The sequence below is a fragment of the Onychostoma macrolepis genome, chromosome 13 (genome assembly GCF_012432095.1).
Source record: "Onychostoma macrolepis isolate SWU-2019 chromosome 13, ASM1243209v1, whole genome shotgun sequence".
NCBI lineage: Eukaryota > Metazoa > Chordata > Actinopteri > Cypriniformes > Cyprinidae > Onychostoma > Onychostoma macrolepis.
The window spans coordinates 8,438,295-8,452,542 of NC_081167.1; the positions used below are offsets into that span (position 1 = coordinate 8,438,295).

The 14,248-nt window shown below is 36.3% G+C and overlaps 1 protein-coding gene across 1 annotated transcript in view; it reads left to right on the plus strand.

Moving 5' to 3' along the window:
• si:ch211-250c4.3 (uncharacterized protein LOC100535981 homolog) overlaps positions 1–13,712 on the plus strand; it is a 31,424-nt gene extending 17,712 nt beyond the window's left edge. The window contains exons 3-8 of the mRNA XM_058796153.1: positions 2,093–2,257; positions 6,210–6,378; positions 7,074–7,201; positions 8,382–8,503; positions 10,232–10,335; positions 12,224–13,712. Coding sequence (XP_058652136.1) covers positions 2,093–2,257; positions 6,210–6,378; positions 7,074–7,201; positions 8,382–8,503; positions 10,232–10,325 — 678 coding nt within the window. The 3' untranslated portion in view covers positions 10,326–10,335; positions 12,224–13,712. The remainder of the gene's footprint in view (positions 1–2,092; positions 2,258–6,209; positions 6,379–7,073; positions 7,202–8,381; positions 8,504–10,231; positions 10,336–12,223) is intronic.
• The last annotated feature ends 536 nt before the right edge of the window (positions 13,713–14,248 follow it).

Sequence of the window (14,248 nt, forward strand, 5' to 3'; positions counted from 1 at the left end):
TATATATATATTTTATGTACCTCACAAAACAGAAAAATCATACATCAAAAGAAAGCTCTCATTCTCAGAAATGTGACTGTGTCGTTTGTTTTATTGTTTTAACATCATAATTCACATTATCTCCATAAGAATCGGGCAGTAAAATATGATTTCTGTGAAAAAACAAAGACAAACGTCTCATTTCTGCTTCGATTACAGGTGCTCTAAGCTAAAATCAGCCACAAACACTATATCATCTTTACCCTAGGATGTTTTCTTTCAAATGAGCCCATTTGTACTTTTCTGTGAGCACCTCTTGGTAAATAATCCACTGTTATGTCGCGGATGTCCAGAACACAAAATGCGCTCGACTGGAGAAACACGCGATCTACACGCGATCTACACATCATCATCAAAGCGTGCAAGGGTCCTCTAATCATGACGATTATATACATAATCAGGCACGTGTTCAAAGCTGAGGTTGTCCGCTCTCCAATCACATGTCAATCATTTATCTAGTAGTCCAATCACATGCCGAATCAGCCAATGAATCCATGAATGAATCAGTGGAGTAGGTGGGCGGGATCACGACCGGTTTGTTGTTGATGATAGGCGAGTGACTGAGACGACTGACAGAAAATTTGTAGATATATTTGTATTTTTCGAGCGTTTTGATTAAAAAATGGCATCTGGAGAGGGAAAAGCAGCTAAAAAGGTGTTCTCTTGCGTCGAAGCAATATTAGAAGAGCTTGAAAGAGAAAGTGACGCTGGATCGTGTAGCATAGTATTTCACAATCTGCAGTTTTGCATATTTATTGTTACTTATATGCTACTTTCATATTTCTATAGTTTCTCATTTTTATTTATGTTTCAATTTGTACAAGTGGTCTGTTTTAGACCACATAAAATCTACAAGACTGTTTTTAAGTGATTCGTTTTTTATTCTGAAAGGAGAATACATTTGTTGTGCTTTTATTCACAAAACACCAACAATGTTACTTGGTCTCATTCCTTTATGCCATTTTGCGTTTCTCAGATACAAAGATTAAACCTGAATGTAAATGAAGAAAATCAATCGATAATTAAGTAAAGTGCTTTAGTATGTATTAAAAGTAGGATTTTTGGGGTAATATTAGTAAAAAAAAAAAAAAAATTGCATTTGAGCATTAGAAAAATCCAAAGGACACATATATGCACTAAAATGACACTTTGCCTCCTTCGGTTATATTTGAATAACTCTTGTTCAGAATGTGATAGAGAAAAAATCTTTTTTTCTGGTGGATACTGGCACATAGTGTAGTCAAACAATATAATCAGCAGGTCCCCAGAGCAAACAGAACCTGAATCACAGATTTTCAAAGACAGGATTCTAAAAATAAAATAAACAAAAAGGCCTATTTTTTTATGTTTATCGTAATATTTTAAAAGCATACAATGCTATTTATGACGTTTTGCAATCTGATTTAGTAAATTTGAAGGGTTTCCTGTACAATGACACTAGCTTTTTAAATTCCCTACACTGTATGTGTCTAGGGTGAATATTTAAACTTGGGTGTGTTAAATTCAGGCGAAATTCCAAAATATGCCTTAGAGTTGAAAGGCAGCGGAGTAGTTGGCAAACATTATTTAGACCATATTGTTTGTCTAAATGTGTTTCAAGAGCTGTAATAAATCCCATTAAGAATTCCACAGAGATAGTAAAAATACTTGTTGTGTTAAATAATGGGTGGAGATCATGGTGCTGCCGTCATCAGTTTGTGAACCTCAGGTCCACCTGAACACATGCCGTCATGCTCCTGGAATGAACTGTAGGAGCCTTGGCTTTGCTCTGTGCTCATTAGCACGTCAAATGAGCCATTGGCTTTCAAACAATAGGATGCAGTTCACACTGTTCTTGTTGGCTTGTTCCACAAAAGTTGCTTAACCCCCTATGGTGTACATAAACATCTCCAGTAATCCCTTTATTTAGAACCAACCTATTGTCCAGAGAGGGGTGGGGTTCTTTCCCCAAGGGTGCAGTCCTAGTGTCCAGTGTGAATGTTTACAGCCCCCTTTTTTGGTTTTATTATGAAAACTTAAATGATTTTGTCTCTTGTTTTGTCTTGACAACCAGGTGAACCAAGCCAGTCACTCCAACCCACTAGGCTCTGGACTGGGGTACCTAGAGCACATCTGCCAGCTCATAGAGAAGATCGGACAGCTACAGGAACACAACCTTCGACTACAGAAACAGATCTGTGGCCTGCAGAAGGAAGGCCGAGTGATCAAGACTAAAGAGGTATCAATCATCTGCCAGCATTAGTCTTTGTGAGCTTAACTCAAGGGTGTCCAATTCTATCCTGAGGGCTACTATCCTGCAGAGTTTAGCTCCAATACTGTTTAAACACACCTGAATCAGCTAAACAAGGTCTTCAGGAGTACTAGAAATATTTAGTCAAGTAGGTTGTAGCTAAATTCTGCAGAACATTGGTCCTCCAGGTGCAGGTATGGACAGCCCCGGCTTACCTGGTTCATATACTTGTGTAGATGAAGATTTTGAAACACACCATAATTCTGAATCTGAAATTGATTAACGGCACTGCTGTAGGTCTGAGTATGAATGATGACGTCTTGGATTTATGAGTTGTTGTGGGTTAAACCCTATATTGATGCCTAGGGCAAGGGATTATTGGTTCATACTGTGTCAGTGTAAATCCAGCTGGTTTGAGTGGGGTTTAGGGGTTTTTGGTCAAGACGGATAAAAGCGTATTTAACAAATAGAGCTGCTGGGTTCAGCCCTTTTCGACCCGTACGCAGATGGGGTATTCGTTTCAAAGGATGTGATGTCCCCTCACATGGATTTCATTTGTTTTTATGTGTCCTGTGTTGACATTATTCAGGACGAAAGTCTTTTACTGTGTCTTTCTTTTGTGGGTCATTGAGAGAAGCTCACTCAGGCATGAAATATATTTAGTTTGATTAAACATGGGATTGAAAAGCAGATGGACATTAATATAAACTTCACAAAAATATGCTAAACTAAAAATGCTGGTAAGCAGAAAGGATTATGTCATTTGTTTACTGCAAAATGCAAAAATGAGAAGGAATTCTGGTTAATCGCAAAGTTGTTGATTCAATTGAGTTAACAATGTGTAACCCATAAAAATCTGAACTCAGCACTGCGTCTTTGTTTTCCCATCTTAGAACAAGACGGTACATCTGGCTTGAATGTTATCAGCCCAAAACCACAGGAAAAATATCAACATGTTTTACAATGTTTTGTGAAGTCATGGGTGTTTTTCCAACATGTCGGCCTTTGTTTTTCCCTTTGGATTTGAACTGCTCCAGAATTAGTAACATAATTCCAAAATGTTGAGGCTAAAGGGAACTTATCTTTGTTAAAAGCGGATACAGGTTAGAAAAATGAGTGCATACCTCATTTCCATTAAAGTGGAAATTCACTGAAAACGTCCTCAAATTTATTTGTAACATTCAGTTATTTAGCTAAAGTTATGTATTGTCATTTTAAAAAATACTTCTTTTAAGAACTGCTCACTGAAAGGTTCTTTGGGGCACCCAGAATAGTTCTTAGATTGCACTGCTGCGAAAATTCCTTTTTGGAACCTTTATTTTTAATATAATTTTTGGAACCTATATATTTTCTGTAATGTAGCTGTCCATTTGCCCGCCTTCTACCCCAGTTCTCCCACTGCTCTAGTCCTTTGCTTACTGACTTAATGCCATGGCATTATATTGTGTAGACATCTTGTTGGCCTCTGGACTCTGTGCTGTTGAATGAGAGCAGTTTTGTTCATGGTTTTTCAGAGAGTCATCTCTAAACTGGCTCTGTCAGTTCGGGCCCTGGGGCCGGAAAAGACTTCCACGGTCACAGTGAGTGAGCTCAGTGGGAGCCTGCACTTCAAAGTCATCAAAGAAAGCAAGAGAGAAAGACAGGCAAAAGAAAGGAGGACATTTTAAAAAGGTTCTTCTTTACAGAAACCAAACATGCATATTGTTTGCTTTAGGTTTAGGTTCTGAATAAGAAATGATTGCATTCATTTAAAATACTGGAAGTGAATGATTCTATGCAAGCATGGCAGTAAAGACAATAAATGGACAAGACAACTTTATATTGCGTTGTCCCCAGAGGTTCCAGACAACAAAGTGTAGAGTCATTCATGAATGAATGACTCTTATGAACCAGATTTTTTAAATGGTCAAAAAGACTAAAAAGATGTCTCACGACAGTGTATAACCGTTATGATTTGTTGCAAATTCATATGAATTTTTGTACTATCTGATCTCTACCTCATACAAAGTTTGTATACAAATCATGTATTTTTTGTACAAAATTGCACACTTTTAAAATAGCTTTGTTTTCTCATGAGAACAGGTTGATAAAATCTCTTCAGGTTAAACTGAATGATCTCTTAGAATCAGTCAAAAGACTTATACTCCGCAAAAATACTGAAAGAATTGTTATGGAATCGTTAAGGAGCCAAAGAAAAAAAAAGATCAGTGGATCCAGAATGTTGAATCCTTTATTCCTTATAATTCCAAACTGAAAAACTGTGACACACAGGAATATTCTGCGGACCACCCTTCTTGAACTCCCTGGGTCTTTTAGATTCTCTGGGCTGTGTGTGTCTTTGGAGAAAAAGCAACAGGCAACAGCATGCTGTTACACACATCAAAAGGCAGGGGAACTCCTGAAACGTGCCCCATGTCTCCACTATAATGGACCAAGCTGTCTCGCCAGTCTCCTCCCTGGCTGTTTTACCCACCCGCCCCCAAACCCTCACAACACGCTTTCATCTGTACTCATAAAAAGCATTCAGAACTCAGACAATATGCAATTACCCCCATTGTAGTGTCTTCTGTCTCTCTTGTTAGTTCTACACCCTGCTCTCCTTAGTTATCAGCCATATCATACAATGAACAGATACGCTCCATCACATCAGGTCGAAGCTTCTTTCATTTCGAAAACATCAATAATCTTGCAGAGATGCTTTCAAAGGAATCTGTGTTGCAACAACAACATAAAATCCTCAACAAACAGCATCCGCCTTGGCATCATCACCCCATCAGTCAGACAGCGTTTACCACGCAAATACTAATGTAATGGAACTAAGAGGATAATCTTGGATGAACAGAGATTTGGGAAGCGTCTTATCACTCTGACTGACAAGAAACACCGCCATGTTATTTTCAGAGGTTAAAAACTTTTCAGAGAAATGGATCAAAGACTCTTTTGCATTTTCAAAAGTCACATCTACTACACTCTACATTTGTTTGGGAGGCAAACAGTGTAAACAATAAGAATAATTGGTGGAAATGACACTAGCAGATTTTAGCTGTTCAGGTGGTCCAAGTGATGATGTGTGATACATGAGGAAAATGCTTAAAATAGTGACCCAGATAAAAACATTTCCCACTGGAAAAGCAATTCAGGGTCATTTTGATTTTGTCTCATAATTGCAACTGTTGAGAGTTAAATGTTCCCCATAGGAATGAAAAATCACTAGTGAGATGTCTTTATTATTTGAATTGTTTCTCCTAGAGAACAACAGAATAAAATAGAGATCAAACAAGGACTCTTGCTTCTTAATATGAACTCAAACTTTCTCATTTTTTAATACCAAATTATCAGAGCTGCTATCTGCATTAATTTTAGCTCTGTCCATGGAATGTGTGATGAAGCTATTCTTGCTAGATATTTTAAAGTCTGAAATATGATTGATATGTTCATACTATGGGTCTATATCACAGCTAGATTAATTATGCCATGTAAAATAAAGATAAAATCGTGGGATTAGAAATCTACCATATTTTTCAAGTAGCAAGGCTACCCAAAAATCTAAAAAATAGTGTGAAATAAATTTTATTTATGTCACTGCATGCTCGTGTTTGAGGGCTTCAGTCATTTTTCTCTTGAATAAATCTGAACCAGATGTCTATTCCACGGGCCAAGTATGTGCTATCATCCTTGACCCATGGGCGTGAACATCCACAAATTGAATTTAGATTTCATAAAGTGAACTATTTTAAGCGTTCTTCTTTCCCAAATGACCACAGCACTTTTTGGAGAATTAAATCTATACAAAACATAAAGCTTTACCTAAATCCATGTGTAATTTTACAATGTAGGCCTATCTGTGCATAACTTCATAAAACAGATCACTAACAAAGTGAATAAATCAAGTTGCCTCAGTTTTATGAGACAGATTCTCAAATCCAACTCTCTTTTTCAGGACTTCTTCATGCAGCACTGTAGCTGTGGAGCAGCCAGCTTGGCCTTCCAAGAGCTCAAGAGACACTTTCGCAGTGACCACTACAGCCTGACGGCATCAAGCGGCACACTGTCTGACCTCAGCACAATCCCTGAGGTCACGCGCATCCCCCTCAGGGCAGCCATGAGAGGTCAGTGTGCAAACACACCTGGAGTCATACACTAAGTGCTAGGATTAATGTGTTTACACTGGCTGGAGCCCCTATTGAAAAAGCCTAATGTTTGTAAGGCATGGAGCAGGCTTATCTATGCCTAATAGTAATCTGATAACGGAATGAATTATATAAGCACATAATTAAACTAGAAAATGAATTCAAGTTCAAGACATACTTTGATTGTTGGTTTGAAAAAGCCATGCCTGAAAGTTGAAAAATGTTTTCAAGTTTGAAGATTATATAAGAATATATAAATAGACAGACACATCGATCAATAGATAGATAGATAGATAGATAGATAGATAGATAGATTAGCCCCTTGCTGTCCACGTTGCACGTAGACATGTTTTTCCTGGTTGCTTTTCTTCCATCTCATGTTCCATCAGGTGGGTGGGCAACCAAACATTAGTCTCTGGAGAAATGGGAAATGAATACTTCAGCTATAGGTGGAATTTCTGAAATTCCATATAGTGAGAAGAAACATATCCCAGGGATTTTTGGTGGGCGGGAAAACAGAGCTAATGTATTGTATATTTCAGTGTGTGTACAAACAACACCCTTCAGAGAGTCTAGAGTTTAGTCATGGATTACACATTTATAATCGTTCATAATAGTTTATGAACACAGTGTGTTTTGATGATAATAAAACTGCATCTTTTATTTTTGGACAGATGGTGACATGGGTTACCAACCTGCTCTTCCTGTTTGGAGGAGGGGTCTGAATCGAAGGAGCTACACAGAGGGAGAGGCCAAGTACCTGAGTGACAGTGCTGAAGTCCTTTCCGCTTCTCACAGACGGGTGAGTCAATCAAATATCCACACCCACTGACTAACACTCAGAGGAAGCAGAATTATAGCCAATGTTTGGTCAAGCCTCTCTGTCTCACACATCCATTTACTCATCACATTATTCTAGATGGTAGTAGCTGAGCTGACTCAAAAGAAAATGAAAATGAAGCTGTCAGGAATGGAAGTAGAGCCTGTTGAAACTGCTGATAAAAACATTCCAATCGACAAAGAAACTCCACACTTTGCATAAACAATAATAATAGGGTCACACTTTATTTTAAGGTTCAATTCTCGCTTTTAACAAACCATTATAACTTTTGCCTCAATAAATTCCTAATTTGCTGCTTATTAGTAGTTAGTAAGGTAATTGTTAACTTTAGGTATTAGGAATGTAGAAAATGGTCATGCAGAATATGTGCACTAATAAACAGCTAATATGTTAATAATAGGCATGCTAATAAGCAACGAGTTAATAGTGAGAGCTGGTCCCTATACTAAAGTGTCACCTAATAAAGTAATAAAAATGCATGGACTAAAGTCCACTGGTATTATGAATGGCTTTCATGTGTATCTCACTATCATACACAAATAATTAATGGTAAAAACAGCAGCTGTGGTTGCCAGAACTTTACTGTAAAAATATGGAAGCAACATTTAAAATTTACAGATTGAACTTAAAATTACAGTGCAGAAAACGTATATTTCAATAGCTGAGATAATGTTAATAAACCAAAGTACTACAATCTGTAATACGATGTAAATCATCATAATACACTGACAACCATTTTAAAAAATGTTGTAAGAGACAGCAACGCGATGAATCAAAGTAGCTTTTGCACAAACTGAGGTAGATACAAATATATAGAAGGTGCACACAAACAATGCAATTAACATTCATTTAACAGCATAATATGTAACAAAACCCTAACGTGCATAACTGTTAACAAATAAACAAGAAACACAATTATTTAAATGTAAAGGCATCAAATGTAAAGTGTCATGTAAGGAATTGAGAGAATGTCAATTTATGACTTTTCAGTGTAAAATACAATATTACTTATTCGTTTTCACTTGAAAAACTGCACAATTAACAGTATTTACTGTCAAATTAAATGCAATAAGATATACTGTAGTATTCTTACATGCTAAAAATTACAATCATTTTTACAGTATAACTTTGTGTATCGCAGTTGAGTGAGAACTATACATGGGGAAGAGTGAAGGAACTGGTGAAGAAGACCAAACTGAGGAACCAGAGCCGGCTGGGACTATCTTCAGGCTCCCTGAAGAGATCCTGTCCACAGCTTTACCGGTACTCCATCCATGTTTTCATAATCATTCAGGAGTTTCAGATCATTAGCACTCAAAACAACACTCAGATTTGATCTCCCTCTGAATGCTTATTGAATGTTATTTTTTAAACAGAATATTTATTTATTATTTCACAGACAATTGGTTTTGATATTAAAAATCAATCAGAATGGAAATGTTTTAAAGCTTTAGCACTCCGCCCTGAAGTTGTGTGGTTCCAATGGGAGCACATACAGTAACTTCTGGGAAGCCGTATCACAAACACAAGTACTACTAATGGCTCTGCTCTTTTGATGTTATGACTGTGTCCATGTGATGCAAGATAAAGCTCTCATCACAACTGCATGCTGTAACGCTAAACTGCTGGGCGTCCTAATCTTGCCTGTACGCTGCCTCCTCTTAAATACCTCAGCACTGGGCTCATGTGGTAGTCGGTGACTAGCACCACATTGTATGAATGAGCGGAGAGCAGAACACTGATTAGGTACTGCATCTCATTCAGTCTAGTATTGTTAAATAGTATTTTTTTTAAATATACTATTAGAGTATTTATTAATATTTTGCAATATCTTATATGATATACTTTTATATTGTAGTTTAAGTTTTAGTAATTTTGTTGTGTTCTTTGTTTAAATTTTATTAGTCCCCCCAACATTAGTTAACTACTGTACATTAGTTAAAAAGAACTAAGAATAAACAATACGGTAACACTTTATTTTAAGGTCCAATTCTCGCTATTAACAAACCATTAACTATGACTTTTGCCTCAATAAACTCCTAATTATCTGCTTATTAATAGTTGGTAAGGTAGTTGTTAAGTTTAGGTATTGGGTATGTTTAGGGATGTAGAATATGGTCATGCAGAATATGTGCTTTATAAGTACTAATAAACGGCCAATATGTTAACAACAACCCTGATTCAGTCACTGAACTCCCAGTATCACGGGTTTTGTGGATGTCACTAATACTTGATGTTAGTACATCTATACCGCATCTTTTTACTGTGTTAATGAATCAGTTTATACTGTGACACTGTTCAGTTCTTTATTCTGATTGGTTGAAAAGGCTAGAGACCAGTTCCAGTTTTGATGAGTGAATTGTAACATCGCCTCCACATTCTTTCTGAACCAATAACAGATACTTCATCTGTGAAGAGCATTTTAGGGACATACCCTTGAAAAATGTCTTTTCTCTCAATAAAAAAACAACAACTTGAACCTCGACCTATTCCACTAGTGAGCTGCGATCCCACACACAGGTTGGCACAGACTCAGATGAATAGTTCAGGGCTGCAGAGGTATGCTGGTGGGAGTAAACGAATTCCCCGTGTATTTCACTCATTAGATGAGATATGGGAGCTATGCTGAATGCGCTCTCCTCCCGAGGGCAGATATTTTCTGAGGAATATATCCACACGGACCGGTGATTCATGCAATATGCTGACTGTAAGAGACAGTATTTTCTCCGTGTCTCTGTTTTCCTCATTGAGTAAGTGCTGTGCGATTTGAAAAATCAGGTCAGACTGTCTTCCATTAGTTCAGACGAACTTAATGGGGCATTAAAAATTCTCATTGGTGCTATCTGAAAAAGGTTATGTAATACATGTTTAAAGTAGTGTCCCAGTCTTTAGCATGATATGGAAAGCATGCTTGAAATCCACACCCAAATTACACTACGAATTTGTTCACTGCTACTAAGATTGCTAAAATGGTGTCTGTCTTCCTCACAGCCCAGATGTGATGTCAGCAGAACGGCCCAGGACAAACAGAAACTCCATGATCGCTCTGGGCCATCAGAAACTGGACTATCTGTGGCCAGAGTAATATTAATCAGGTAGGCTGAAAAATACATCCTCTGCCACTTCCTACGGCAATAACTATGGAAATGAAGGTCAAAATCTGACACTAAGACTTCTATTTTAATGATCCGTCTTGGGTGTAATGCATTACTATGTAATTAATTACTGTAATTTAAGGGATTGCTCTTAATTTTTTCTGTACAGTTCCTATTGATGTAATTGCATTACATATTGTATATGACAATTCTATATAAATCAATAGTGGATCTAACATCAAAATGTAACATCTAATGTTAAAATGTATATTTTTAACCTTCCCCATTTAAATCAGTGGTCTCAAACTCAATTTCTGGAGGCCCATAGCTCTGCATAATGTAGCTCCAACCAGATCCAACTCACATCTGCTTGGAAGTTTCTAGTAATCCTGAAGAGCTTGATTAGCTGGATTAGGTGTGTTTGATTAGGGTTGGAACAAAACTGTGTAGAGCTGTGGCCATCCAGGAACTGAGTTTGAGACCACTGCTTTAAATACTCCAGTCAGTTCAATTTTTATTTATTTGTTATATGTTTATTATATTATATATTTGAAAGAATTCAAATAACCGTTTCATATTTATGCTTGTATTGTTCAACTGGTTTAGGTTGATATGGGATTTACCGTTTCTTTTCAACTGCTTACACACATTTTCAAACTTTGCTTCTTTTTTTTTTAAACTTTACACACAAATCCAAGAATTGCACATACGAAATGCAAAATACCTCACATATCTTGCAAAATGAAGCACTGCATTCAAAACACATCTTAAAAACATGTTTGCAAACACCTTGGATTTTTGTGTGTTATATAGAGAATTGTGTGTTGTGTCTTGCATAAAGTCAAAGGCTGAGAATTAGCGTATGATTTTGCAGATTTAGTTTGAGTGTCAGATTTTACAGTAATCTAATTACATTGTTTAAGATATAATTAGTAGCTAGTGATTAATTACTTTTAAGAGTAACTTGCCCAACACTGTTAACAAATGCTGACTTAGTAAATAAGCAAATATGTATCCTTTAGTCACTTTATGTAAGATGCATAAATACCAGCAGCAAATTTAGAGCAAAGAACCTCAGTGACATCAAGTACATTGCATTAAAAAAACAGCAGAAGTATGATTTTAATGCCAATTATTTAAAATACTATGATTTAAACTTTAATTTCCCACCCTCATGGCATTCCAAACCCACAAGGCTACCAATCTTTAATCACAAATGAAGGTATTTTTAATTTTCTCTAATAATTTTTATCCAGCCCAGGCATCAAAAAGAACAAAAATATATTATAAAAGAATTTTTTTATAAATCAAGCAGTGTAACCCCCTAAGCTGCTCATAGTGCTATTTAGACACCTTTAATTGGTGAGCCGAATCTTATAACTTCTTACCATATAGGGTTACATATGGGCTGTCACTGACTCCCAAGAAGAAAAAGAGGCCAGAACAGAAACAATATATTGTGTTCCAGGTCAGTTGTTGTTTTAGCACTGTTTGGACAGTGCAAATGTTTAAAAGTTACCAAAGGAACTTAAAGATCCAAGGTGGTCCAAGTTGGATCCCCCTAAGCTGCTCATAGTGCTATTTAGACACCTTTAATTGGTGAGCCAAATTTCATAACTTCTTATCATAGGGTTATATATTGGCTGCCATTGACTCCCATGCAAGAAGAAAAAGAGGTCAGAACTGAAACAATATAAAACAGAAACAACAAAGCGTTCAGTGCTTGGTCCCCAATGATGTCCAGGGTTTGTGTTCCAGGTCAGTTGTTGTTTTAGCCCTGTTTGGACAGTACGGCTCTATCTCTCCGCAGTGTTGTTTCAGTACAACTGATATCATGCACACAGTGAATAAGCAGCATGTTAACTCTCAGCTTTTGTTTTCTCATCAGACATTGAGCAGATGGTCTGCGATGGGGCAGCTTTTCCAAAAAGCAAAGGACAAAGTGGACGTTTTTGCCATTTGCAGATGGTTGACTGAGGAACAAGATGGGAGAGAAATGCACAAGAAAACAATGAATGGGATTGGAGTAATGATAGAAAAAAGTTGGTATCGTGTGTATACGTAATACTAAGAGAGATGCTTATATGTTGATGAAATTGTTAAGTTGACCTGTTGATAAAGCTTGTTTGTGTGACATGACATTTATGTAAATGTCATTAATTCAAATGAAGCACTCATTAGATTTGTCAGCTAATGAGGTACTATTAAAGATGATATAAATGTGGAGAAATGATTTACAGAATGTGAACAAAAGGAATTACAGTAAATCCTTATGTATAGTCTAATGCAAATTTCTGCCAGGACAATTTACCAGATGCTGTCCTAATTGTAAAATACTTGAAATACATCCACATGATAACAAATGTTGAACATGCATGCTATATCTTTATATAGATCGTTTTGTACCACTATTATAAGAACTGCCATGTGTAAGTGTGTATATACAGATATAACAAATATGCATGTATGTATCCATGATGCATGGATCATATATGAAGATGAGAGTGGATAAGAGGTGCTCCCACGTCTGAATTCCTCTATCTACAGACATTTATCGCTGTAATGACGGGGCTTATGATAACATGTAAATGACTAATGGCAGTTCTGTATGCAGCTCGCCTGTCTGATGTTATATAATGTTTGATCTTTCGCCTATCTAAAAGATAAGCAAGCCCAGAGTGCAAACCTGAAATATCATCCATAAATATGAATTGAAAAGGGTTGCCTGCCAAATATTAGTCCAAAGACATAAACACAGAAAAAAATGCAGTATAAAATGGTCATAAAACTTTACTAATCTTATAAGTGTACCTCAGGGAGAAAATGTAAATAAAAAAAAAAACGTATGAATTGACCCCTTTAAAATTAATAAGGTGTTTAATTCAGGCTATAACTGATAAAACACTACAGTTAATCCACAGTGAAAACAGTCAGATATCCTGGACAGCATTAAGTTAAGCTCAGAAAGTGAGCATACAAGTGTTTAACTGTCTTTGCTGACAGCTGGGTGAGTGAGGTACTAAATTACTGATGTCTAGATAAAGTCTGTTTTGCAGAACACTTGCACTCTTCCGTGTGAAAGATGGAACATCAATTTTCTAATTAAACTTCTGTAACACGATATTGTTCTGGCCAGGAAAGTGTATTTAAACACGGCTTCCAGCATATGTCTTTTGATGTACACTTGACTTCGTTTCATAGTCACTGTACTGAGTAATGGTGTTAAACTGTATGTAAAAATGAATGAGAGCTGAAGTATGGCAGTTTTTTTTTGTCTATTAGGGACAGAAGACAAGACCAAGAGATTTTGTACTTTTCTTGTGTTGTAGTGTACCAAATGGACGGAATAATTCAATATGCATATTGCATTGTTATTCAAATGTATTTTTTAATAAATATGATATTTCTAAATAACATCAGATAGTTTAAATGTGTCTTTCATGATATACGGATAGAATTGTTTTAATAGCTCTTAAAGAGAAACCTTAGCCTTCCGTTAGAGACTCTAAAGGGAGGATGATTTGGGGCAAAATAATATTTCAAAGTTTTCACATTCTCTTACAAAAACCTTTGAGTTCCTTCCTCTGATAACCCCAGAGAAACTGCGTTCTCTCACACAATATTTGCACTCACTTGCATAGTTTTTTTGGTAACACTTTACAATAAGGTTCATTAGTTAACAACATTAGTAAACATGAACTATGAACAATACTTCTACAGCATTTATTAATCTCAGGTCATGTCAATTTTAGCATTTACTAATGCATTATTAAAATCACAAGTTGTGTTTGTTAACATTAGTTAATGCAATCTGAGCTAACATGAACAAACAATGAACAACTGTATTTTCATTAACTAAGATGAACAAAGATTAATAAATAATGTAATAAATGCATTGTTCATTGTTTGTTCA